At 40.8% G+C, this 27,614-nt stretch overlaps 2 protein-coding genes across 4 annotated transcripts; one reads left to right on the forward strand and one right to left on the reverse strand.

The window, feature by feature from the left end:
• The first annotated feature begins 9,169 nt into the window (after positions 1-9,169).
• On the forward strand, positions 9,170-16,991 carry trim105 (tripartite motif containing 105). 3 transcript variants are annotated; one of them, XM_015350016.2, is made up of 7 exons: positions 9,170-9,499; positions 10,233-10,612; positions 11,764-11,859; positions 12,535-12,768; positions 13,997-14,016; positions 15,688-15,803; positions 16,105-16,991. In XM_015350016.2, the coding sequence occupies exons 2-7, from the start codon at positions 10,340-10,342 to the stop codon at positions 16,647-16,649; spliced, it is 1,284 nt and encodes a 427-aa protein (XP_015205502.2). In that variant the 5' UTR covers positions 9,170-9,499; positions 10,233-10,339; the 3' UTR covers positions 16,650-16,991. The 3 variants fall into 3 exon arrangements, with proteins under 3 accessions (XP_015205502.2, XP_015205501.2, XP_015205503.2); XM_015350015.2 differs by having other exon boundaries at positions 10,248-10,612; XM_015350017.2 differs by having other exon boundaries at positions 9,170-9,495; positions 10,248-10,612.
• Positions 16,992-18,581: 1,590 nt separating this feature from the next.
• Positions 18,582-25,048, reverse strand: LOC107077719 (trichohyalin-like). The gene is made up of 9 exons (XM_015350014.2): positions 25,005-25,048; positions 24,390-24,623; positions 24,110-24,278; positions 23,077-23,257; positions 22,519-22,612; positions 21,515-22,042; positions 20,381-21,040; positions 19,322-19,900; positions 18,582-18,894 (listed from the first exon to the last, which is right to left on the reverse strand). The coding sequence occupies exons 1-9, from the start codon at positions 25,014-25,016 to the stop codon at positions 18,796-18,798; spliced, it is 2,556 nt and encodes an 851-aa protein (XP_015205500.2). The 5' UTR covers positions 25,017-25,048; the 3' UTR covers positions 18,582-18,795.
• Positions 25,049-27,614: the final 2,566 nt, after the last annotated feature.

A 27,614-nucleotide genomic window follows, 5' to 3' on the forward strand; every position in this document is an offset into this window, starting at 1 on the left:
GGTTGGTGCTGTATAGTACTGTATAGAGGCGCATTAATTCTTTGTTCTCTAGCACAGCTTTGGTGAAAACAGTAATAATTCAGGCATTCTTGCTTAAACAAATGTTTAACAACAAAGACAGTGACACACACACACTACACAAAACATAAACATACAACAGGAAAGATTCTCTATTTACAAGACTACAATGTGTTTCGGAGATCCACATCTAGACCACCCAGAAAACCAAGTGTTCGACTCTTAAATAATGCCTACAGAGGCCAAAAGAAGAGATGAGCTGCCTTCTAAACTAGATAGTATACAACCAATGATTGAATCCTTGTCTCTCTAATCTGGATGCCACAAAATGAATAGGAGCCTTTCTCCCTATTCTAAAATGCACTCACTAACCAGGAGAGGCCATTCTGAGTGATTCTTCACACAGTAAATCTGAATTCCCTAAAAACACAGAATAGGCTAACAAGTCCATAATAAGAAGAAGATAATAGTAATATTGCTTAAGTGATGTAATATTTATTTTCCCTCATTTTGTCCTGTTGTTATATATAACATCCTTTTATTCTGAGCTACAGCTCAAAGAACTCAAATAAAACGGATGTGAAATCTGCATGCAGCGCGTGCTGGCAAGAGAGTTCTTCGAGGTGCTGTAACATGTACCCAGCAAAGCTTACAAAGCGGATTTTGCTGGTCTTGGTAAGTAGAAAAAATCATAATGAAATCTTCCAGAGCAAAATTTAAAAAACCCATTACCTTTATTTGAATTTGTTTAGACCCAATACAAAAGGATTGCTGTTTGCTTTAAATTTATGGTAACCTTAGTTTAATATATAACCTCACTTTCATCACTGTCCTTAGAAAACCAATAATATTTGACAATATTGTTTATGTGAACGTAAGAAAGACTATCCATTTTGAAGTGGCCTTTCTGAAATTTAAATATACTGCTCCAGTTAAGTCACTGAACGTACAGTAAATTTGTCTTGGGAAGACAGCAAGATTTTAAAGGTTACCCATTTTAAAAGCCCATGATGCTTTTATCCCTGTTTTTTTTTTAATTAAACTCAATTCTTATCTTCAGAAAATGGTACAATTTACAAACAGCTGTTATGTGTTTTTTTTTACTTTTGTGTAGCAGATTCAAGAAATTCATCTGAACAACAAAAGATTAAAAGGTTTCTGATTTGTCTTATTAAAGCCTTCAGGGTTTCATATTGAGAAAGTCTTTTCACAAAGTCTTACTTTAAGTCAATGAAATTGCCCTTAAGAAACGCCTGTGACTGAAATAAAGGCCTTCTTGATATAATGGGTCTACAGATGTTGTTAAGGTGCACAGGTTCTTGATTTGTAGGATTAGTTATATAATGAAAAAACCTTCACTGTTTTATAGTTTTGCTCTTAAAGGGGAAGATATAAGTACATACAAATATACACGATTAACAATCTAATACATTCTCAAGCTCTAAAAATATATTAGTTTATGGTTATTCCAATTAACTGAATAGATCAAGTTCAAAGGAAATACCTTGGAAAAATTGACTTTTTGGACTGTCTTTATTGAGAGTGAATCTCTGAAGCTGACAGTGAAAAACAGAAGATCACAGTATTATCAGTGAAGCCTCTGAAATGCAAAAGTCTAGGACACTGTGTCATTTTTGTGACATTCTTTGTGAGCACATCTCTTTACATCTCAGGCACACAGACCGGGCTTCGGACTTTCTTGCTAGCATGGTGCTCTTTGCTGTCACAGGATAAAAAAGGCCCTGATTGATTCTTAAACTGCTTGTTAGCATCCATCACTGCAAGACCTCTAATTCCAGTACCCATGTCATAGTCTTACCTTTGCTTCCACAATAACAGTCAACCTAGGTCTCCTGCAGAGCACTAATGATCCTATAATCTGCCTCATAATGACCCATATTTATCACTTTCTATAAGTAGAGTGTCTGCCAGTCCCATAGTTGAGAAAAGGTGAGATCCAAAGGACACGTTGAATACTTGCACAGTGCTAACCTGGTTCATACCTCTCCACCGGACTACACATGACTCATACCAGCAGGAATTCGAATTCCGGAAGACAGGGAGAAATAAACAACATGCCTTTGTCTTGAAAAAAAATATGGTTAACTGAGAAAAAAATAGTATCATTAGAGGAGGGCTCAGTGGTGCAGTGGTGAGCACTGCTGCTTCACCGGGGCCCTGGGTTAAGTTCCTGGGATGCTGTCCGTGTGGAGTTTGTATGTTCTCCCCGTGTTCACATGCTGGTAGGTGATTGGCCTGTGTAAACTTGGCCCTGGTGTGAGTGTGTGTGTTTGTGTCCGTGCGCCCTGCGATGGACTGGTGTCCCGCGTGTAACACCTGTTGCTTGCTAGAGTGGGTTTTGAGGAAGGCTTGAAAGGCCTGTGCTCTTGGAGGGGGGCAGATGAAGGTGGGAATTTTGCTTTGTTTGTGTGTTCATTTTTTGTTTGTTTCTGAAAAGAAAAAGATCAAGTTGAACCCCCAGAAAGCAGTTTAAACAATTTAAAACGGTTTTAAAAATTCACATGTGAGTTCAAAGCTTTTCCTTATTTTAGCCCTGTCTTAAATGGCTCAGTGTTTGTAAAATGTGCAAGACAGAAGAAAACAAAATTGACAGCCACAAATCTGCTTTTGTCATTCTTGATTTCTCATTTTCCAAAATGCATAGCAATTGATAAAACTCTAAAAAGAGTGTTATCATTAAATTAGGAACAAGCCTCTGTTCTGTTTTAAGCTTTATAGACTTAACTGGTTATCTGTGTACTTTTAGAGAGGAAGTGGAATGAGGACACTATGGGAAACCTGGGAGTTTCCATGTTGGCAGATGTAGCCTAAAAGTCTGTAATGTTTAACTTCCCTTAAATAAAGATTGAAACATCATTTTGGGTAAAATCTGTGATCGGATTAGTTGGGAAGCACACGCCTCCTTGTTCAAAGAGTCACAAGGGACTGGAAGAAAATCCCTAATGATGTCTGTAAAACTGACTTCATGTGCTTTAAGGAACGACTCTTGGATCACGAAGCCACAGGCAACCAAAGAGACAAGATGGAGCAGATGGCCTCCTGTTGTTAGCAACCTTCCTGCTGTTCTTAAAGTACAGAAAAATCTCAGCTGCAGAGTGAACCAGCTTTTGGAAAGGGGGGAGATCTGAAGACCAGATGAGAAGAAAACCTGTCAATGTTTCTAATTTCTTAATGGCTCCACAACATTTAGCAGACTCATGTGGATTTAGGGCTGACAAATGAAACTTCATTTTACCGATATACCCATCCTTCCATTTTCTCACCACTTCATCCCATTCAGGGTCACAGGGGAGACAGAGCCTGTCCCAGGGTCCTGGAGGGGACACCAGTCCATTTAACTGTTACAGCACAAGTCTATTAGTAAAGCAATTAGATATGAAGATATGCTGGTTATTGTTAACAAATATGTAATTGCTACCATGTCATTGACTATTCTGTGTTCAGGCTTTTTGTATGTTACAGGGATTAAAGGTTTCATAAAGGGAATCTTTCCCCTTGAATCTGAAGATACAATTCTACCCATGTTGTCTTCACTCACAAATGTTAAAGGCCTTACAAAGGTTCGTTAGAAGAGTTCAATTCCATCTTTAAATGGGCCTCAAAGCCGCTCCAGGTCTCTGTATTTATCACACCCTCATCTGAAATTCGTGGTACTCAGTGAGATTGTCAAATTTCCCCACACATTTCCAGAACGGTGAATTCATATTGCCTTTTCCAGACACAAATAGTATAGGCATCCTGTACGGTCTGTTAAGTTTTAGATCCAATTTAGGCTACAAACAAGACGACGTAATAATTTGCCTTGAAGCTAGATGAACATATTTTATAACTTTGGCACTAATGAAGCAATTCTCTGGCTTCTGTATCTCACACTAAAGATGGATTGCTCAAAGAGCTCACATTCCTTGAACACTGAAGCAACTATAATCACTCTCTAATTTGCTATTGATTAATGATTTTTATGCCACTGAGCTAGATAACTTCCTTCTTTTCCATATCATTCGTGATTGATTTGAATTGCATGTGCAATTTCTCTTTTTACACTAATCAGCCCGTTTAGGTGTGCGATCATGTCTTCATCACCTGGCTTGAATATTGGATTGCATTTTTTTTTCCATTTTATTTTATTTGGTATTTTAATCATTGCAGACAAAGTATATTGGGCTGAAATACAGAAGTACAGTAATACTAATTCTAAGAACACGTCTCATTTTGCTGATTGATTTTCGAGGAGGACAATAGATCAAGCTCTTTGTGGCATAAGTTAAATGTAAAGAAAGTTTGAAATATACAGTTACCGTCAAGTCTTATGATTTTTCTGGTATCATTTATTTGGAATCTCCATCATGACAGGACTTTAAAAGTCACTGTATTTTGATATTGCTTACAATGACAAGTGAGATTGACCTTTTACTTGACAGGTGAAGGAAGCTGATATCTCTATCCCAATGGTTTTTGGACATTATTATTAAATTCTGTGAAACTTGTGTTATTTATTTTTATGTCATACAATTCCTGGGATCAACTAAAGAGTGCTGATCTCTAGCAGAAACCTGATTTGCCTGAAACCATGTTAGGCCTGTGTTTTATTCTTGTGTGGCTTTGCAAGTTAAGAAAACCTTAAGAAAAATAGTTGAATTTATGTGTGCTTTGTTTTCAAAAGGTCACAATTTGACCTTTGACACTTGATGAAAGGAGTTGAGTTGGTGATTTAAAAAAAGAAGCTTCGAGGATGTACACACACCATGTCATACCTAACATGAGAAGTTAGCTACAATTTTAAGGAATATTTTAGCATAAACATTGCATACTGTCTCTGAAATTCATCTTATGGAATGAAGTAGTTTACTTTAGCTGGTGCATAAATTATGACAACAGTGAAATCCTTTACCTGATTTTAAAAAAATGTTTCATGAACCTCTGCTACCTTTTTCAGAGTGAAGTGTGACCTTCTATTCTTTATAATGTGTTTTTCTTATGTGTGGCACTTAGGAAAGAAAAAAAATGTTTCAAATACAGTATACCAATTAAATGAATTGACTCAATTGATTAACAACTGAATTTATACTGTGCCTTCCTTAAATGTAATTTAGAAAATTAAACTTTTTTGACAACCTGTTTCTAAAAAAATCATTGTTTTAAATTGACAGTATATTGGATTTAAAATAAATTAAATACTGCTGATAGAGTTGAAAACCTCTCAGTGTTGCATAAAATAACAGGTGACAGAGACCTTGAGCCTGGCAAAAAAGAAAAGGAAAAACTGGAGAAAATTCAGAAGAAGATAGGATCAAACACAAATATGACATCCAAAAAATGAAAGTGAAACAATCAAAAGAAATCCAAGAATGTCAAATAAGTATTTGGTGACTCTACTTGTGACATCAAAGGTCTGAGAAGAATAGAGTAGGTGTAGCTGAAGTCGACGACAATACTGGCTGTCTTCCTGCAGTGACACAATGTATTTTCTTCATGTGAATTTATTTAGGTAGATTTCAAAGAGGCTAGCCCCTTAGTTCTTTATGTTTATTACAGATTGTGTCATTGCCTCACCAGAACAGAGGAAGTTCCCTTTGTTTTGGTATCACACTCTGTGAAAGTGAAAGCAGGAACGCCCCATAATAAAACTGCACTCAGAAATCTCTTTTCAGTGGGGTGTTCTCACAACGTTCATTCCACTTCTAGGCCCCAAAAAGAAATGTTTATGTCTGTCGACAAGCCATTGGCTTGAAACAGAGCCAACGTTCAGACATCCTCTCAACAAATTAAACTCTTGCCTTTCCGTGATTTTTCAAAGCATTTGGTTCAGTAAGCTTTCCATCTGCACACCTAAATCAGACACGTCCAACAGCTGCAGCTCAGCCATGAGTGGCACCACAGCTGATCTAACGAGACACAATGACTCTCAAACCTGACAAGTCACTCCCTATAGGTTTGTAGACAATATTCTGAAATGACAGAGTCACACATGACAATAGGACTAGTACCTCTAATAATATTATTATTTTATTCATGATTATTTTTCATTCATGCATCCATTTTCTAACCACTTCATCCAATTTAGAGTCATAGGGACTGTTTTTCAAAAATACTCAGATTCAGCTTCATTCAGTACTGTATACACATACTCATTATTTGTAATGCTGTCATTATGTTACATAAATCCAGGGTATACCAAAAGCTTTCTGTTCTTTTATATGTAATTTGACTTATTTATGTGTTAGGCTGGTGAGAAGTAACCATCAGTGACATCAAGATGGGTCCGTGCTTCTGTTTTCCAGTTTTAAAATATCCACTCTTTACATTCAACAAAATAGTTTGGATTGCAGCAGGAATTTTCACTTGTGTGAATTTTAGTGTGGAAATATTTCCCAATATTGTAAATATTTCTATAATATTCATAATATAATATCTGACCTGACAACTGTAACGGGAACCAGTTCAGACTCCCGTGTAGTGCGTATTTAGGACCCTATGCAGACGGTAAAATCCGGAAGAGACTGGAGAAGGGCAACAGGGAAACACGGAAAGATCAAGACAGGATGACTGACAGGGGGGCGTGACGGCGGTGTTCCGGTGTTCGGGGGGCGTGGAGCAGGCGAACAAATCCAAAACAATCCTGAAGGGCAAACCAGCAAGCAGTCCAAAAGTCCATATCCGGGATATCTATCCAAACAGACACAGGAATGGGGGTGAGGAATCAGGATCAAGGAAGTTAAATTCATAACGGACCCAGACGGTCAGGACACCAGGGAATAAGACCTGCCCTCGGGCTACTCATGAGCCCTGGGGGGCTCTCTTTGACATCATGCACTTGAGGAACAGAGGGCAACAGAGAACATTCTGGCAGAAAAGAGTCACTACTGTCATCTGGAACAGCAAATACAGACAGAAACAGAGGGAATTTGACTGAGGACTGTACCCACCATGTAAAACAAATTTCAGATATCTCTGTTAAATGTGATTATCTCTGGCACTGCTGACATTCATCTTTAACTCCATCATAAGAACATGAAAGGGCTGTCTGATAATCTCTTGGGTGATTTTCTGTTCTGCTCACAATCCTCATCCAAACTTGAATTGAGTTTGTTCAGATTTGATCTAGACCACTCCAGACCACTCTTTTTTTTTTTTGATCTGACATCCGTCTGTGAAGAGCCTCTGTATAAACTACTCCAGCAATTAAACAGAAGATAAAGGAAGGAAATGCCACTGAGGAAACCACAGAAGAAGGGAGGGGTTCCATCCCTGTGATTGCTGTAGTTCTGCTTTGATTCACTTGGTGCACTTGGTGTAGGATAAAAAAAAAAATCTTTCAGCACTGCAAAGAAGCTGAAAATTAATTATTGAAAAACAGTAATAACTGACTGACAAAGCAATAGGCGTTACTCTAAAGTATTGACTTTTTTTGAATGTATGGATGTTTTGTCTTCTTTTGAAGTGTAAGCAGCGCAGTTCAATATCATCTGACAAAAATGTCGCTTTCTATGGAAATCATCAAATTGCCATCATTCTCAAAATGCCACCGACTGCAGTTTCAGATGGCCGCCCATCTCTGCTGTTTATTAAAGTGTGAACCATCTGAAGCTGCGTAACGTGGAAAAAAACTGAAAAGGAGAAATATCTTGTCAATTCTAATTAACTTTATCTCAGTCCCATGAACACATGGCACAATATTGGCAAGTGATTTGCAATACATACTACAATATGTACAATATTAGTACAGTAGTACTAATGGGAATCAAGACCAACAAAACAACAAAATGTAGTAGCTCTTACGTTTGCCTCTTACCGTGGAGAAGACATGTCGTCTGAGTACACATTACTTTTTTTCGACAGGTAAATAAAAAGTTGATTTAAAAAATAAAGACACGTGTTGTTGTCTTTCATATTAGCACTGCTTAACTTTTGCGATACCTACTGTAACGAGTATGAAAATGGGTAAAAGGAATGTTACTTTTTCGAAAAGCATTCAAATGTGATAGATTCTGAATGATCTTAATCAAAACCAATGGAATGATTTTAATCGTTTGTGTGCAGACCCAGTTCCAGTGTCGTGGGGATGAAGAAAAAGGCACAACTGCTCGGGTGACAGGCTCCACTGAGATAATTCATCAGAGGTTTTCAAAGCGGTTTTGAAGTAGCCAGTGCTCTTTGATCTTCTTAATCTTCCGGAACAGTGAATATTTTTTTCAGGTCGTGTTCTAAATCATCTCTCCACAGAACGATGAATAATTTGTATAAATGTATTCTAGCAGCATGTTAGTGGGGCCAGTAGAGGGCACACACCCTGCGGTCTGTGTGGGTCCTAATGCCCCAGTATAGTGATGGGGACACTATACTGGAAAATACAGGTGCCTTCCTCCAGATGAAACGTAAAATCGAGGTCCTGACTCTCTGAGGTTATTAGAAATCCCAGGGAGTTTCTCGAAAAGAGTAGGAGTGTCACCCTGGCATCCTGGCCAAATTTCCCATTGGTCCTTACCAATGGGAAATTTATCAACTGGTTTCATTACTCTGTTCTTCTCGCCACTAATAGCTGATGTGTGGTGAGCGTTCTGGCGCACTGTGGGGCTGCACATTGGTGGAGGGGATCCCCATTACCTGTAAAGAGCTTTGAGTGGAGTGTCTATAAACGAGCTATTTAAGTGTAAGGAAGAATTATTATTATATTAGTTGTATTAACAGACCACAAAATTAACAGACCAAATAAAGTAACACTTGAGACATGTTTATCTGCTTTTCTTCCACACATTTTGAGTGGTGCTGAATATGGATAGAAAAAAGAACAGGTGTTGTTTTGTTAAGGCGACGTTATTATGTGTGGTGATTTAAGGTCTGTTTTCGGCATCTGCTTTTACTCGAATAATAAAAAAAGTCGATTCTGTGACTGACCTTTTGTCATTGTGTCATTGCAGTAAAATTGAGTTGGCTCTGTGACGCTTTGTTGTGCTCACCAGCTGAGAACAAACTGGTTCAAAGTTAAAACAGCGTCACACTACAGTACTTGTTCACGACGTCTAGAAACATATGGACTCAAAAATACAATGCAATGCAATTCACTAGTTTCTTTTCTCATGTGAATAACCAAGGGTTCATACACTTTTTAAGACTTCAACTGTTGAAAACGTGATGCGCTGCATGGGCTTTCGTCTTGCGCAACACTGGCAAGCGCCACTAAACTCGTGACTTTATTTCGCTCCGTCGGCAAACAAAAAAACACTTCGCCTCCAAGTCCAGCTTCCTCCCAGACTAAACTTTCGGTTTTAAAAGTGATACACTTATGTAACCCCGAGCACCTGATCTCCGTGTAAAGAAGAGCTCATACGACGTGCAGTGTATCCGCCTATCGAACCGGGCAGGGATGAAAGGAGCTTGCTCATTTGTCAGGGATCAGCTCAATCACACCTCTTGCTGTTCGGGAAGTAGGCAAACAGCCGCTGCAGTCAGCCCGAAGTGGGTAAGAAAGTTTTGTTTGCTTGTCTAGTGGCTTGAGATCGAAATGATTCTTAGTTGAAAATGCGTGGATTGGCGATATGTGCCTGGAAACGGACGCTGCTCCGTTTGTCTTGCACCTAAATCTGCAAGTGGAATGAGGCACTTCACGGGACAGACTAAAGGCTCTTAAAAATAACTTTATGAATGCTGTATTCCCTAGTAGTCACCATGGTTTGGCGCATTCATTAAAACAGTGTTTAAGATTGTATTTCATGCGTGTTGGTAGCTACTAGGCGGAATGCACAGTAGCTGCGACACTTCTGTGAGTTGTGCAGCGGGCACCTGTCAGTGTCCCGGTTGTGGTTGTGTCAGTACAGCGAGAACAGTTGTGGTAGGCAGGGGATTGTTATCGAGAAACTCAACGCCATCCACAGATTTGTAATCTAGTTATGAAATGAAAATGTTTTCTCGTAAAGAAGAAACCAGTGCATTTGAAAACTTTGTTTCTAGTTAATACCGACCTTTTCTGAGTTAAGAGATTAAAGTTTCATACAGGGACCGAACAAAGACAGTTCGATTTTAAAGACATTGTAATTTGTATGACGTAGTTTATCAGGTCTGCCACATTTAGTGAGATAACACATTAAACAGTTTGTATAGCTTATTGAGATGGTCATAACATGGAATAACCAAACCAATATTGGGTGCAGACTTTTTGTACAGAGATTTGTAAGGACTTCTGATGATCAGGGTAGTGTCTGACTGTGCAGGCTGACCCAAGATCACCCAAGTGAAGACTGGACTGGAAGAGGGACACCCCAGTGTTTTTGCAATACAAGGACAAGACGGTGAAAACAAAACCATGGAAGCCACCAGGAGGAGGATGAGTCTGAGGGAAGACCTGACCTGCCCCATCTGTTATGAGCTCTTCACCGATCCTGTGATGCTAGGTTGCATGCACCACTACTGTAAGGGCTGCATCACGGCTTTCTGGAGGCGGGCGAGAGGCCCTGTGTCTTGTCCACAGTGTCGCCGCGAGTTCCCCAGCAAGAGCTTCCAGACCAACTACCTTGTGGTGGGCATGGTAGAGAAAGTCAAGACCAGGAGCACTGAGAGCTACCAGAGGACCATGCAGGTATGGGCAGGGTTGCTTGTCCTGTGTGTTGTATTGCATGCTGGTGGTCTCCGAACCCGTTCAGAAGAGTTCCAGTGTAGCATACAGACTGTGCCTTCTCCCACTTTCTAAAGATCGTGTTAAATCTGACTAATGAGGCCTAACTGCTTACAGTGAAATCCTGAAGATCTAATAGCAGGATTTGGGGATGTGTTATTAGGAGATTCGGGGAATGTTTTCACTTGTCTAGAGAACAAAAGGGAAATTAAAGGGCATCAAATATTTTAATTCTGATTCTTCTTTTAGACTTACCGTGGTTCAGAGGCCACAAAGACTTCCGGTTGCTGTTCTAGCTGAATTCCTGAACTCCTAACTCGGGGCTGTCCAATCCTGGTCCTAAAGGCAGGGCATGCCCGAATGTCTTCTAGGTCTCTTTTAAGCAGAAGTACTGGGAGAGTGGGGAAAAGCTGTTAAAGTGGTCCAGTTAGTCCAGTAACCAGCTGGTTTACTTTGTGAGGAGTAGAGCAGATACGCTAGCTCTCTGGGACTGGGGCAGAGCTCCAATTATTCTGTGTGACGGAGGGAGATTTCGAGAGACCAGTAGAATTCCAGGGTATGGGTTCCTTCATAATTTGGTTTTATTTGTTTGTTTGTTTTTTTAAATAAAAGATATATTAGTTATCTCCTAAACGCAGTTGTGTGTTATGAGGTGAAATGTGGATTGGGAAGACTCATCCGAACATCCGAAGTCCATGTGATCTGACCTTGAAGTACATGTATTGTCTGAGCCTGTGTATGTAAATGAACAAATGGAACAAAGGAAAGGGTTAAGTGCATTGTGGGTCATGGTTATGAGTTGTTTCTGGTGTTTATAACATGCATTGTTAAGCTTCATTACTTTATTGTAAACAAAGATAAAAGCTTTGGCTACTTAAAATTCATTGTATGATTTGAGCTTATCTTCCTGTTTTATAATAGAGTGATAAAAGATATTTACCTTTTACCTGCTAGAAATGGGAGAATATTATCTCAGCTACACCATGTGACTTGTCACTGAGAAATTGGAAGGGATTTCTTTTTCTTTGATCATTTGCATGCTGGAGCTAGCCTATTGAAGAGAAATACAAATGAGCAGGCAACAGTGCCTTTTTTTCTGCTTGTGTCTCACATAGAAAAAACTGAAAGATTCCCTAGAGTCTCATCTGACCAAGAAGGAGGATTTCCTAAACAAGATAAGGCGCAATGGAGAGAAAATGGACATTGTGAAGGTGAATATCTTGGCTTCTGCTTGGGTATTGAGTTGGGAGCAGAATCCGAGTGCAGACTGCAAATGAGCAAATAGATTAATTCCACAGCTCCACTTGTTTCTCTTCTTGGATATTGTTTGATTCCATTAAATCACCTCTTACTGCTTTTCCCGTTGCTCAGTGCATTTAGGAAGATGTCAGGTTAATAGAGTTACACGGTCATCATCAACACTAGTCTATGAGGTTGCATGACCTTCGGCGATTGGCTCCACCTCAGCCCTCGAATACCCTATTCTTTGTTTTATTTGGACACATTTAACGCCTCCCTGGCCTTAATCTGTGGGTAACAAAAGCAAACTGTTAGGAAATGACGGATGACCCACTAGTGTGACTTAGCAAGGGATACTTGCATGGTTTTCATCCAGGCTTTAAGTTGGACCAATTACCTGTGAATTCAACAAGGTTTAACACTCTTGGTGTTTTATAAATACCAGCCAACTGTGGCTGTTTGGTCCTTGATTACCTTGCAACTACCCATAAGCATCTGTCGAGATGGGATGGAGCTACAGCAGAGCCTTGCCTCTGTTGCATGGAGCCCATGTTGGATGTGCCTCCTTTAGATTTTAAAATATCTTGGCCTTAGAAATCGTGGAGCAGATACATCCTGCCCAGCTGATCTGACTGTCCTGCCCACAGAGAGCAGGAACTAAGCTGCAGGACAGGGTGAAGGAGGAGTTCCAGGCCTTGCACCAGGTCCTGCTCAGTGAGGAGATGGCCATGCTGGAACAGCTGAGGGTGGAGGAGGAGAAGATGCTGGGGGAGCTGGGCAGACACCTGGAGGAGCTGAAAGGGGCCGTGAGGAAGCTGGAGGAGAGCATCACAGCGTTGCAGCAGAACATTGATTCCATGGAGAACAGTGGGCTGGAGGAGGTGACCTTTCAGTTCTGTTTCGATTCCGTTTCGATGCCGTTTTAATTTCACATCGCAGAGATTCATGCCCTTGGTTTCAAACTCCCTCTTGATGGTAAAAACCACATGAGTGTTGGAATCGCCAACTGGAGGATCACCAACTCAGATGTGTTCTGCCACATTGTAATCGTGCTGTAAATTAAATGATGACTCCAGCTATTTAACTGAGCGCTCCGGTGGAACACAAGCCAGGAGACACCAGGTCCTCTGGGAACTGATTCCAAGTCTCCTATTGGAATTTTGTTTCTGGGGTCAAAGGGCACTGGAGAGGGGAATGTCACGCTCCTCTGTACAGAAAATGAGACCTCTTGAAAACATGGTTAAATAGACTTGCTGGAAAAAGCTGTGTTAACTACGGAAACAAAAAATGACAGGAATGCTGTTTAAATGACGACAGCATGACGTGCGCTATGACCCACAGCACAGTGTCTTTTCCACCCCCCTGCTTGTTCTTTATCACGATTTCCTTGCTTGTTCCACCTTTCACGTTTGCACCCAAGTTCTTTTCTTTTCTGGCTTTTCATCCTGTTTTTTTCCCCTGATTCCTTTCTCTTTGTGCTGATTGATGGGTTATTTCATTTAAAAAAAAAATACCTTTACCCCTGTGGGTTTCTGTCATTCCATCAGATTGCTTTTACTGATGGTTCTGTGGCTTCCTGCTGACAAGTGTCTGCAGTGATGTCTTGCTCACCTGCGATTGCAGCCAAGGAAATTGTTCATTTAATTGCAGTATGCAATATGGCATTAGATGATCTTTTGCAAATTAATAGCATAGCATGTGGCTAATGGAGAGAGTGGGAGATGATAATCCTGATTAATATGGTTATAAGGGCACAACAGTAGCATGATGGTCATCGGTGTCTTATTGCACCATCACATGCTGCTGTGATCTTTGCGACTCTGAAGAAAGCTCTCACTGAGTTATCACCCTGACAGTTTTAATACAATTTTAATTGTGACTGCACTTTTGATTTTGTTAGGAGGGTACGAATTTGGTGGTTAAAAAAATAAGGCTTTTGCCCGTGAGCGCGGTGTGAAAAGGAATGTAAAAAGAATGCAGCATGTTGTCAAGAAAAACAACCTGCGCTCCCCTGCTGATCATGTGACAAGTGTTCCTTTAGCATGGCAAAAAGAACATGTATCCAAAATGTGTTTCAAGGTTTTGTTCACCATTCTTCTTTCTTTTCAGATTCCAGAAGGTGACCCAGGGTATGTATTCATTGTTCTGTGGTTTCCAATAATCTGGTCATGTGTCTAAGGGCTCTGTGAGGAGAAGGTGCTTTTCAAGTAACTTCTAAATAGTGGAAAAGGTGAAGGAGGATCAGACATTAAATTTACAAGAGGGACCCTCTTCTAAAAGGATTTAGTGATTTTCTTTTTAGTTCAGATATAAAAGGGTTATTTTATCACAGTAAACAGACGGGAGTTTTTGGCTGTTCAGAGTAGAAGTGAAAATGAATTTGCTGCATGACCAAAATTGCTTTTGAATAACATGGTTCTGCCTTGGGGAAGATTTATAATCCTTAGATTGAGAGACTATAGTTTCTAAGGCTATCCCTGTCTTTGTTAAATAAGCACGGATGGCTTTATGGGTTTTTTTTTAAGTAAGCATATGTAGGCCATCAAAAATCTCATAACCAATGGATTCAAGGCCAAAAGGTTCAACATTTTACAGGCCTTCTGTGTTGAGACCTGTGATGCTTTCATTGTCTTTTCAGTAAAAGGAGCAAGTTAAACTAGTCTTGAAATCCTTAATAAATTATTATCCATTACGTAAATTTTATAAATCTGTTAATCCAGTTAGCACATTCCAGTGAAAAATAAATTCAGTATCTTGTGTTTATATTTAATTTTGTAGTTTTGGGTATTTCAGCAGTAAATAATTCTGATAATCCCTGGCATTGTGTAACTTTCAAGTCCTTGACTAAAATGTGTTTTTTTTAATCAGAAGGGAGGATTTCTTTTAAGATTAGCAGAGTCTGGGTAATTGAGAAAATCTTATGTAGCTCTGGTTAGCTCTAATTTTGTCTACTGGTTGTATAACGACACAGGAACACAAACCCAAATCTGTCACTGAGGCTAGATGGAACTAAATCCTCCCATTTTATTATAACACTTTTTTGTATTTTCTTTGTCATATCCTGATATAAACTGCACACAGATTCTGTTCTCCACAGCAGTTCTGATTTAAATATACGCGTTGTCAATGTAAATGGGTCGTTTTAAAAAAAAAACATTACTTTAATGAATTAATGAAACAAGTAATTGACATTTTTCCAGATTTTTTAAAAAAATTAAATCTTTGAATTGTGTCAGAATAAACATATGGGTCATAAACAGTGACATGTGAATAAAACGTACTATGCACCAGAAGTTGTGTCTTATGATTCTAACATCACTGTTTAAGTCGGGGCTCTGTCATTGATTGAATGGGGTTTCCCAAACAGTATGGTCTGGGTCTAGCGCCACCTGGCTGTAGTCAGCCGGAGGATTCCCTGCATGCTGGGACTTGCTGGACACCTGCACCAGGTGAGAGACACTTCACTCTTCAAACCTGCGCGAGTCCTGCTGTGATCCTTGGTGTCGCTCACAGCGCGAGAAAGCGCCGATGGCTCTGACGAGTGTGTTTTGAGGAAGGAAGTGTGCAAGGTCTTCATCTCCCCGGTGCAGGAGTAAGGGCTATAGCTGCAAGCCTGGCTGATCTGTCTGTAGTATTTTCCCAAAACTGACGGGAAAAGGGAGACCTAAATAAATGGGTGATTGGATATTTAAATAAAAAAAACAGATCTGCATTTAAAAAGGAGATGTGTGAAGGTCTGCAACATAGCTGACATAGCCAGTCTTTCAACATTGCAGTTACATCTTTTCTTTTTTTTTTAGCCCAGCACTGCAACTGAACAACGAACCGGAGATCGATGTCGAGCGTGAAAATGGCAAATACCTGGGTCCGTTACAGTACATGATCTGGAGGAAGATGTATAAGCTTCTAAAACCAGGTAATATCAAGATGCTTGATTTCCAAGGTGGAGGTTGCCCTCTCTGCCTTGAAGTGAATACAATTCCAGTATCACGAGGGTATTTAACATCACCTTTTTATCAACAGAACTGGAGTCTGTTGCATTTATTACAAAATCTGTCTAGCTCCTCCATTGATTAGATACATTTTAGTACAGTCTTGAAGGATTGCATGCCCCAGTGCCAGCTGGAGGAAACGGCAGTGATCGCACGAATGAAAGGGGCGGACCATTGTAACCGTCCGCGGTGTGTTTCACAGTGCAAATGCCGTTCTGTCTTCAGGGCTGGCTCAGCTGACCTTTGACCCGGAGACTGCCCACCCTAACCTGCTTCTGTCCCGGGACCGAACGGCGGTGGTGGAGTGCGACGAGGTGCAGCTGTCCGAGCCCAGCCCCAGGCGCTTCAGCCAGTGCGTCAACCTGCTGGCGGCTCAGGGCTTCGACTCCGGGAGGCACTACTGGGAGGTGGGGGTGAGGGGCAAGACCAAGTGGGACCTGGGGGTGGCGCTGGAGTCCGTGGACCGCAAGGCGCGGGTCAAGCTGTGCCCCGAGAACGGCTACTGGACGCTCCGCCTGCGCCGCGGGCACGAGTACTCCGCGGGCACTCAGCCGGGGACCCCGCTGCGGCTCACCGGCGCCCCCTGCAGGATCGGCGTCTTGCTGGACTGCGAAGAGAGAAGGGTGTCGTTCTACGGCGCCGACGACATGGTGCTCCTCTACTCCTTCGTGCGCGGGCCCCCGGGGAAGGTCTATCCCTTCTTCAGCACCTGCTTCAGCGACCGAGGCCAGAACGCGGCCCCCATGCGGCTCCTCAGTCTGGATCTGTAGTCTCGCCCGCCGGATGCATCCTCCGGTACTGTTGATATTTCTGCACACATGGCTGGGCTGGGATTACTAGTTACACGCCTAAAAGAAATCCCACAATTGCTACCTTTTTGGAAAATGTTTCAAGTGCACATCCGTTGCCATCCCTGATTAAAACTCGATTTAAGCAGGATTTGACCACAGCCACAGCCTGCATTGAATGTGGTGTCAAATACTGCACTCGAGAAAGCAGGCGTTGCGTGTTTCTCATATTCAGACTTTGTTCCCTTTGCACTGTCGACATCAGGATATGTTTTCATCTTGGGTACACGCTCCTTGGCACTCCTGAAACTCTAGTTATGTCTGTGTGACTTATAGTGCTCAAGCAGTTGAAGCAAGGATCTGAGGCAGTGTTGTATCACCAACTATCCACAGAGAGTCTGGATGGCTTTGATACTGCCCATCTTTATAAAAAATGTGACATTGCACAACGTAATGTTACTTTTGTCAGTGTACAGGGAACTACGTGTTATATTTGAAATATAGATTTAATCGGTATTTTTCCACAACTTTAAGTGTTTAGTCTTCCTGGAATAAATGCATGACTTGACATTTTATAGCTATGAGAATGATAATACAGTTTTTTGATGACACTTTAGATTAGGGGTTGCATATGTCATTTATAAAGTTTTAATACAGTGAAAAATGTGATGGTAGCCAGCCTCTGCTATGGTTTAGTTGAATGTAACAAATCTATAATCCTGACCGCTACATGAACCATACCCCTGGCACTGATAATTGAGTTAGGACAAGGCCATAAATAATCTGTTACTATCATGTTAGTAGATCATTTATAGATGATTTATAGATGGTTATAAAGAATTCCAAAATTTAAGTGTTTTATTAGCATGGAGATCTATGTGTATTACACATTCTGTGTGCACTGGAAGCTGAGTATTTCAGTGCTGTTAAAAATGAAGTAAAAAATATAAGCTGCTTCATTTCTGTGATCTTTTTCATAGTCACTTAGAAATGGGTATTATTTTTTAGCATCTGTACCTGGTTTTGTAAGGATTGTAAGGATTTGGGGTTATTTCTTCCTCCCCACTGAATATAAGTTTTATAATGCTGATATAATTGTGACATTCTCTCTTCCATGTCTTGTCACCTTTCAGTTTGTCCTCAATGTTTTGAACTGTATTCCACACCAATTTGTTCAATGCAACGTGGACAACAGACGCTGTAGTCTTGGCAGAGTCCTGTTTAGCCTTTTTGGGATATACACAGAATTCTACAAATGTTCATTTTCTCTTAAGGCATATTTTGTGCTGCATGCTGTTACATTGCTGATGTCTTCTGAGTTTCCTCAGTGTTTTTTCAGTTATCAATCAGTATTGCTTATTAAAGAAATAAAGCTTGAATCCCTGATCATTTCTAATTCTGATTCTGTTATTTCCATAAATATATTGGGGAAATTGAGTAAGAATTTAATAATCATAAAAAGACTGCCTTATCTTTAAACAGGCAACAAACTGTCTAATATCTTTTACTTTGCATGTTAATATACCTGCGGAATGGATTTAATTGGCTTGTGTGTGTATGTGTTCCTTTACCACTGCTTGTGATAATGTTAAAAATTATTAATCCAAAATTGATTCTGAAACTACAGGTGACAGAAGTAGGGGTTTACTTGGAATAGCTAGAAGAGAAAAGGATAACTGGATAGTTTCAAGTAAGACTGTAATGTCCTTTCAAAGTCACGACAATAAGCTGGACGCATATCAAGATGAACAGATCATGGACTGGCCAAGGAAGCTCTGCACCTGAAACCTGAAAGAGAGGAACGAGGAGCAGGAAGACTCCCTCCGAGCTTGCAAGGGGCAGCAGGCCAGGTAAACATCTAAAGATGATGATCTCGTTTGACAAACTCTTGTCCTTTAAAAACTGAATGAGCCATTTAGTAAAAAAAAATTTATTGTAAAGAAATCCTTAATATATTTACAAACCTCTTGTGCAATGTGTTCCCATATGCCGGACAGAATCTGACAAGCGACCACAGCTTTTTTTTTTTTCCCTCCACAGTGACTTTTCATTGCGCTTGTCTTTCTGTGCTTCCTCGGTGGAGGTCCATGGTCCGGGAGCATGGGGCTCCGGTGCAAGGACAGATTCCTCATCGCTCCTCAACAGGTAGAGCTTTAAGCCAGGCTTCACTTGTGATCTTAGTCACTTGGTCCCCATCTGTCACTGATGAAGCTTGAACCACCGAAACCTAAGAGGAACAAAGGCGTGGTTAGTCAAGCTGAAAGTTCATTAGGGAACCCAGGGTTACTTTGCACTGGTGATTTATTCGAACAAATAGCCTCCGAGAGCAGCGAGAAGAAAATGGCTAAAAGCTTCCTACGTCAGGTTTTCACCTGGAGCTTCTGCTTCTGAAAGCAGAAAATTCCAAGCTTAATTGACTATGTTGTTTGCTGGGGGGGAAAAAAATTAAAATTACTTTCCATGAAAGCACGTTTAAAATGTATACCCTGTAATTTGGTGTTAATGCAAACATGCTTTCTAAACAGTGCACCTGTTATGCTAAATGGAAATGCTTCCATTTTCCCTTGCTCGGGGTAAGTTTTCCCAGGTAACCTCTACTCCCTTGTCCTGACTTGCTAGTCCATCACATCTAGTGTATGGTGGACATTCCTTACCTGAGCTTTAATCTCTTTCCGATCAGCTGCTCCCTGTGCTTCTTGGTAATATGGATGCTTCTGTTCTCCTTTGTCTGTCTCCCCTCTCTGTAAGACTGGAGTGATGAGCTCAATCGTTTTACCCGGCAGCCTGACTGCTGGCTGCTCCCACTCCTCCTCCAGGTTTTGAGGCCCTCTCTGGGCTTTGCCTCGCTCACCTCTGGTGCCCCAGATCTTGCCAGCAGCCAGAGTTTGCCTTTGTGCCTCCTGACAGTTGCACTGGGCCTCCGGCACTCGTATCTCGGTGACCAGCTGCCCCGCCCGGCTCCTCTCCTTCTTCAGCTCCTCCTGCAGCTCCAGGATGAAGGTTCTGTAACTGTCTATGATCTTCTCATGGGTCACCTCCTCCTTGGCCAACTGCTGACGCTCCTGATCGAGGGCTTCATTCAGATTGGATTGGAGAGCCCTCTCCTTCCCCAGATCCTGGGAGACTTCAAAGAGCTGCCCTGTGATTTGCTGCAGATCTGCATTGGGGTCATTATTCCATTTTGCGTGCTTCTTGTTTTGCAGTTGACAATCGCCATGTACTGACTGGCGCTCCTACACAGAGAAGAGCAACACTAGTTAACCTCTCTAAAATCAGTCTCAGTTGTGGTGGTGTAATCTCAGATGGATTTTGCATCAGTGTTAATCTAGAAATCTTACAATGTTTTTTTTAAAATGCCCCAGCTGCAAAGATTCATATTCAATGCAATTGCTGTATTCTAAGAGTGGTACTCTGCAGGCACTGCCTGTCTCATAGCTTGAGGTCAAAGCTGACATGCACAAAGCTGACTTATCAGTCTTAGTTATATACGTCTACTGATCAGAAAAACATAACACCTGAGAAGACTTCCATAAACCTAAATGTGAGAAAAGCATGCGTTCTAGGTAAGGCTCAAAAAGCCTGTTGGTGAAAATTAGAATAGTGAGTGAATGAATTCAGTGTCTTCTCACAGTCTCATTTCTTCTGGTTAAAACCAACCTGACACAATACCTAAAGGAGCTGCTTGGTGGTATGTCACTGTGTCCATTCCTTACCTGCATTTGAAACCTCGTTGCTTTCCCTTGTCCCGTTTCCTTTAGTCCCCCATGATATGGTTGCCTCTGGTCTGCCTGAGCCATCTCAGCCCTTTTAGTGTCTGTGCTTTGTAAGGCTGGGGAGTTGTGCTGAGGTAACCGGCCCTGCAGTCTTGCTTCCAGCTGCCATTGTTCCAGCACTTGAGCCATGTGCTGGACTTCCGCTCTCATTTTCTCCAGGCTGAGCTGGATCCCGTTAGTGGACTCATTGTCTTTCCAAGCCTCCTGCCTGCTGGCCTGGGCGGCCGACTCCTGCTGCTGCTCCGTGAGGCCCCCCCTCCTCTGCAGCTGCTCCTGCTGGACGACCAGCTGCCCCACCCGGCTCCTCTCCTTCTTCAGCTCCTCCTGCAGCTCCAGGATGTAGGCTTTGTAACTGCTGACAATCCTCTCCTGGGCTGGTCCTATCTCGTCTCTGACCTCCTGTGTGAACCGATCGAACTGCTGGCACTTCCGCCGGAGGGCCTCGCTCAGTTTCACCGTCAGAGACCTCTCTTCCTCCAGGTGCTGGGAGACTTCAGAGAGCCGTCCCTGAATTTGCCCCAGTTCTGTGGAACAGCCACAGCCGCATTCCAGAAGCCTGCTGGTTTGCTCCAGAACCCCACTGTGTGTTGTCTGCTGCACCTACGTGGCGAACAGTAAGTTATAAGCAAGTTAGTTACTTTTTCCAAGTCGGTCTCAGCTGTGGTAGCAAAGTGCAGCTTCAAAGTTGATCTAAAACCATTGGATTTCTTATTCAATGCAATGATGTCATCATACTGTAGCTGTGGCAATCTGAGAAGCCATAAATACACTGGTGGCATGTTGTGCTTTGCTTGCTTGTTTTATTTGATATGGGCAAAAAACCCCCATTGCTGGAAAATACTTCTTTCTCTGTTGCAGTTGTAAACTAATAGTAAAAAAGTATCATTTAAAAAAAGACTTCCTCTAGATAGACATGACGAATGTTTATTTTGGGCAATGTTTAGCAGCTCATCTGCGAAGTAAGTATAATTCGATGAATTTAACAGCTCTTAACCTTGAGACCCTCCCTGCCCCCAGCCAGCATGAAACCCTTACAGAAGCTCTTTTGCCGCTTGGTGATCGCAGTGACCTTACCTGAGCTGGGATCGTGTTCACTTTGCTTTCTCTTGCTCCCAGCAGCTCTTGCTGTTGTGGTCGCCTCTGGTCTCCCTGGGCGGTCTTGGCACTTTGTTCGGGACTTTCGCCCAGCCGCTTGACTCCCAAGATCCCTTCAGAGGGCTGCTCCTCTCCCTGGGCCTCCGGCGCTCGTATCTCGGTGACGCCTCCTTTCCTTTCCAGCTGCTCCAGCTGGAGGACCAGCTGCCCCACCCGGCTCCTCTCCTTCTTCAGCTCCTCCTGCAGCTCCAGGATGTAGGCCCTGTAACTGTCCACGATCTTCTCATGGGCCGGCTCCAGCTCCTCCTTGACCTCCCGCACGAACTTGGCGAACTGCTGACGCTCCTGATCGAGGGCTTCCTTCAGCTCGGATGCGAGAGCCCTCTTCTTCTCCAGATCCTGGGAGACTTCAGAGAGCTTCCCCGTGATTTGCTGCAGTTCTGTATTGGGGCCATTACCGCATTCCAGATGTTGCTCATTTGGCGGCTGGTCACAGTTCTGGTTCACCTTCAAGGAGAACATTAGTGACCATTCATTTCAGCTATAGTGGCACATTCTAACACAAACGCATTTTGAATCAACAGTCATTTAGTAATGTTGCAGCATGTTAATTAAACCAGTTCCTTGGGGAAAAGCTCTTGCTCATTGGAATTACCATTGTGTCGCAGAGGAAAGATAAGAGATTGAACTCTGCGTACTTGTTCAACCTTACCACTTGTACTTCTTTCAGTTGTTGGCTCCATTAACAGTATCATTTGCCCCCTAAGCAATAAAAACTACTTGAACAGACTTCTGCAATCTGAACGTGCAAAAAAGTATTAACAATGTTAAATGCAGAAGCAAGAAGCATGAAACAATTAAATCTGTTGAGCATCACATTTAAACCTTCTGTCCTCATAGCTAGCCACTATCAATATTTAGGAGCTATTTCTGCTGCGTGGGCGTCTACACCAACCCCAGGCAGTGTTTGTAAGTTTGAATACCTCATTCTTTTTGTCATCCCTTTCTGATATAGACAGTTCAATTTCCTGCTGACTGACTTTGAGCTGCTCTGCACCCTGACCCTTCACTTCAGCTCTATAAAAAAAAGAAAGGTAAATAAGATTTATTTCTTAATACCTTCTTTAACATTGCTTTCAAAGACTCCCAGGTAATGTCTCATGCTGCAGTACACTCAGATCTTTTTGTTCTGCACTTAGCATACCACATAGCTTGAAAACCTAAATCCTATGCACAGTACCTTGCGGAAAAAAAAATGATTTTGTGGAATTATAAGTTCTTTATGTAATTTTTTATTTGCTATTTAATAGTTAGCTTTTTTATCTCCATGTCACAGCAAATGTCTGTCATTACTTTGACTCTCTTCACTCCAGTAAGCTTCAAAGGTGTCCCCTGACTTCAGTTTTGATAGGGCAGATTTCTAGTGACGAAAGCAAGTGCTGATTTTTGCACGTTTGTACAAGTGTACATGGGATTACAGTAGAATTGTCTGGTATTCATTGAGAGGGGGCAGCCAGCAAACATGCTGAAATCGTCATCACCTCAGTTTTTGGTTCGTTATCCTTTCCAGGACAAGCTCGTCTTCCAGGGCTGTTGCTCTGGCTCGCTCAGTGTTTAGGTGAGCCCGGCACTTTGCTGCCCTCTGCTGTTCCATTCTGAGGGAGTCTGTGAGAATTTCGGTGACCAGCTTCTCGTCTGTGAGCTGGCTCTTCAGGCAGCGCACTGTGGGAGACCAAGAGAATTCCTAAGAGGCTGGGATGAAGGTTTTGGGTTTGTGAGACCTTCTAAAGCAATTGAAGATTTGTTTTTAGAAAACAGTTATTGATCTGGCACCACCATTATCTTTAGCTCGCATACAGTAATTGTACCAATTGCAAATGCATCTAATAGTAAAATTATAGTGATAAATAAGTTAGATCAAGGAAAAAGAGCAGAAACAGTCAACAGAACTGTATACAGTAGCTTACAGCCACAGCCTAATTAGAACCCTCCATCTCCAAAATATTGTTTGCTGACACGTGAAATACAATAAAAAAGCTAAAATAGTCATGCTCCACATGTGATAATTCAGAAGTGTATAGAATTAAATAAGTCAGGGTATGAATACGCATTTCTGCAGTTCTCAATGTATTCATGCACTATTGCTTAACTTAAAGTCAACAATTCTTTAGTTAATGTTTTTAGTTTGGTTTTAAAAATCAAAATTCTTTGCTCTTTCTGACTTAATCGGCTTAATTTTACCAAACAGAAAAGTGATTATGAAAATAAATGTAACATCTCATATAGAAAATAATATCTTATTTTCTCTGAATAATACTGAGAATTATTTTATTTAGATTATTTTTTCGTTTTCTTTTTGTTTTGCTGCAAGCTTTTATGCTTCAGTTTGTATTTGTGTTGTACACTATATGTCGTAATGCAATACTGATTCAATAGAAAAAAAAAGTTTCCAGCTAAAATGCAAATCCCAGGCTTACAGTACGTCTTGATCATCTACAGCTAGTGTCTTTGACTGGTTCAGTTGTCTTGGGAGCCAGTGGAGCTTCATGGGTTCCTGCTGTGCCAGATACTGACCTTCCTCCTTCAGCTTCCTCTGTTCCTGCTGAGCTGCAGAGAGCATCTCCTGCAGGTGCTTCTGTTTCAGGTCTGAGGCACACTGCTCGTCCTCCAGCTTCTGCTTGACTGACAGAAGATCACCTTTCTCCATATTCTGGTGCCTCTTGAAGAAGTAACACTGTTCACCCTAAAAGGGTGAAGTTTAATTTTGTTTAGTTTGATTGTTAAACATGGTCGGATTGATTGTCCCCAGTGTCAGGGTCAATTTGTAACGTATATAAATATCAGTGATGATTACCTGTACAGCTGCAAGCTGAACGCTTGCAATGCAGGGCATCGCTGTGTTGGAATCAGCAGGCAGTCCCTGTGAAGTAGCAGTAGCCTCCCCGACAGGTAAGGCTTGTTTCTCAAGGAATCCCATCTGACAGCTGTCATCACCTTCTTCCCCGGCTCCCTGTCTGTAGAGCTGCTTCAGTTCGGCACTCCAGCACGTGATGTTCTTGATCACTTCACTGAACGCGGAGTTACTGTCCTGAAAACACAGGATCAGTTGACGGTCTCTTAGTGGGTTTACCGAATTTGATCAAGTATGAAAGTTCGTAGACCCATTTCAGTCCAACAATCTCTGTGTTACGTGAAAAACAGACATCTAAAGCAACAGAAAATTCTGATTCAAACTATTGAATTGAAAAAAAAACAGTTGACACAGTGTCATTCACTCCAAAAGGAAAAACTGCCCTTCATTTACTTCTGCTTTGGTGGAGTTGACTATTGACTATTGATTGTTTACAGTAATGCACATTAATCACAAATTCTAGGTCTTTATTTAGATCATGAATTTAACATTGTAATTGTAAATATGTATAATATTTATAGAGCTACATAAATATTAAGACAATTTAAAAGGACTTACTTGTTCTGTCATGTTTCTGTGCTAAGTGAGATGTTTTAGAGATGATCAAGCTTTTCAACTTGTTTTTTTTTGTTTCCAAGGAAACTACTTTGTGATGTCATAATGTAAAATGACATGTATGATGATGCATATTAAGTGTAGGGTAGACTTAGCAACATTAAATATTTCATAGTACATTAGCCAACAATTTGTATTAATAAATATATTTACATTACCAAATTATTATTAATATTATAATTAATATTCATTAATATTAAATCTTTAATCACAAAGTTATAAATTCACTAAGCTATTTTTACCCATTTTCAAATGAAAACCTTCATTTTCTGTTACTTTTTAACTAGAAATTAAACAAGTTAGCTGTTAATTTGTTAGTTTTGCTATTGCTCTAATGAACTATTAACTAGTATAATGTTAAAATATTTTTTTTTTAGCTTGGCATTAACAATTATGACGAGTTTGATTAAATATGATTAAAGCATTCTATATTGTTACAGTTTTTTAATTTATGAAACTGAAAGAACAAATCATTGAATGTTTGCAAATTAAATTATGAATAAATTGTAATGGCCATCTTGACAGTGAGGTAAATATTGAACTATAGTACATACATAAATCTGCAAAGGCTGGTCCAGAGTCTGAGATCAGTCTTACAAATTAAGTTCAATAGTAAAGCAGAAAACAATAACAGCTGTTTCATCAAACACTGGAGATATTTAGGTGTAGCATGGAGCTCTTAATATTTAAAATTCCATACATCCAATTTTTAATTCTTCATCCAATTTAGGGTCACAGGGGAGCCAGTTAGTGACAAATCTATTCTTCACTCTGCTGTTTTCACACAATTGTTATAAACTTAGGATAAGTAAACACGTTCACTACAGAAACTCAGCAGACAGATAAAAGTGACTTACTTGTTCTTCCATGTTCAGATAAGAAATGGAGCTTTTCAGAGCAAACATTTGTTTTCCAGTTGCCAAGGTAACTGATTGGTGATGTAACAATGGTATACCTGACATGGCATTGCATCATCAGGAGGTGAAATATGCAGAAAAATGCTAATCATTTTTAGGTACTTTGACCAAATAGTTTAATTTCAGTTTACTGTATTTTAGGCTACACAGTAGAGCAGAATGCTATAGAATTTTGAAGTCCAAATTAACATCCCATTCATTCTGCTGTCCAGATGAACATTCCTTTGAAAAGATAAATTGAATATCAATAAAATGCTTAGTTTACCTGTTACTTTTCTACTTATTTTTAAGTAAAAAATTCTATTAACATTAATTTGGGGAAGCTGCTTATTACGTGACACTGTATTAACAGACACAGTCCAATAACTACAAGAGAAGATTTTTTCCTAATAATAGTTAATAACTGTTCTTTGCATTTATGTTGTGTTTTTCATCCAAAAATATTCCTAATCCCTTTCATTTAATAGGGGGGGCAACTTTATTCATGCTGCATTCACCTGGGTGATAGGCACTAGAGAGTGGAACTTAACCAGCGCACTATTCTGCATGCGCAGATCACTAGGGAACAGCACAGAGATTAGGTTGCAATGTCTAGCATAGCCACTAAGTGTCATCCTTTGCATCTGTTTAAAAAGCAAACCAATGTAAAGAATAAGGAGAACTACAGTAGCAATGTACAAGCCACTTTGATTCAAATAAACATAAAAGAAGCTCTGCTTTCTTAAGATGTCCTCTTACACAAGACACGGACAGTTATGGACTGTAGCTAAGCTCTCATCTTGCTTGATTTGAAATGTAAAAACAATCAAGAGGAGGTTGGAAGTATCACGTACAGTACAGAGAGTGGGCAGCACAGAATGAACAAAATGCTGTGCTCCAAGTTTTCACAGCGGAGAGAAATCAGGTGATGGCTCTTCTTCCTGTTTATCGGTTCTCCATGCTAAGTGACAGGAGAGGAGGATGTTCCTGGTTTTGTCAGGGGCAGGACTGAGTCGCACGCAGCCCCCTCACCCCACACCCCCACCCCTCCATCCCAAGGACAGGATTCAGGATTCAGGACATCCATTGACAAAAACAACAGCTCTCTTCCTGATCTGAATGATGCATCTCCTGACTTACAGTGAGCTGGGTCCCAGACCTGTAGAATCCTGCCACATGCAGTTTCATCTAGGAGACTCCAGCTGACTTTTGCCTCACTTTATGAGACTTCATTGACGTGATCATATTTTCCATTTTTTAATTTATTTTTTACTGTGCTTCTCTCGTCAAGTGTGATCATTGATACATGTATTTTGAGGTTATTTATTTGGCAAAGTTATTCATTTCCCTGGAAAACTTTGAATCAGCTAAGACTCATTAATTAGTTATCATTCAGATTATTATCCAATAATAATCGGCATTGTTCCCACCTAATGTTTTTGGCTGGTGGAAGAATGTAAATGTTTGACAGAATCTGGAAATATGAAAGTAATCAACTTGTTTTGAAAACCTGGGAATCATTATGCTGAAAATTGGTCATCACACATGTTTTTGAGACATGCAGACAAATGTCTTTGCAGATCAACTGAAACACCAAGCAGGAGACAAATTGCTTTGATTGCGGTTGAAATTGAGATAATTAAATTGCATATCAATG

The sequence above is a fragment of the Lepisosteus oculatus genome, chromosome 11 (genome assembly GCF_040954835.1).
Source record: "Lepisosteus oculatus isolate fLepOcu1 chromosome 11, fLepOcu1.hap2, whole genome shotgun sequence".
NCBI classification, from domain to species: domain Eukaryota; kingdom Metazoa; phylum Chordata; class Actinopteri; order Semionotiformes; family Lepisosteidae; genus Lepisosteus; species Lepisosteus oculatus.

What these genes read in the sequence shown, in the direction of transcription:
- trim105 (XM_015350016.2), top strand. Translation starts at nt 10,340, where the DNA reads ATGGAAGCCACCAGGAGGAGGATGAGTCTGAGGGAAGACCTGACCTGC. An exon ending in AGAAAATGGACATTGTGAAG is followed by an intron (nt 11,860 to 12,534) that starts GTGAATATCTTG and finishes TCCTGCCCACAG; the next exon opens with AGAGCAGGAACTAAGCTGCA. An exon ending in ATTCCAGAAGGTGACCCAGG is followed by an intron (nt 14,017 to 15,687) that starts GTATGTATTCAT and finishes TTTTTTTTTTAG; the next exon opens with CCCAGCACTGCAACTGAACA.
- LOC107077719 (XM_015350014.2), bottom strand. An exon ending in ATAACGAACCAAAAACTGAG is followed by an intron (nt 22,613 to 23,076) that starts GTGATGACGATT and finishes TTTTTTTTATAG; the next exon opens with AGCTGAAGTGAAGGGTCAGG. An exon ending in GGGATGACAAAAAGAATGAG is followed by an intron (nt 22,043 to 22,518) that starts GTATTCAAACTT and finishes TTCTCCTTGAAG; the next exon opens with GTGAACCAGAACTGTGACCA.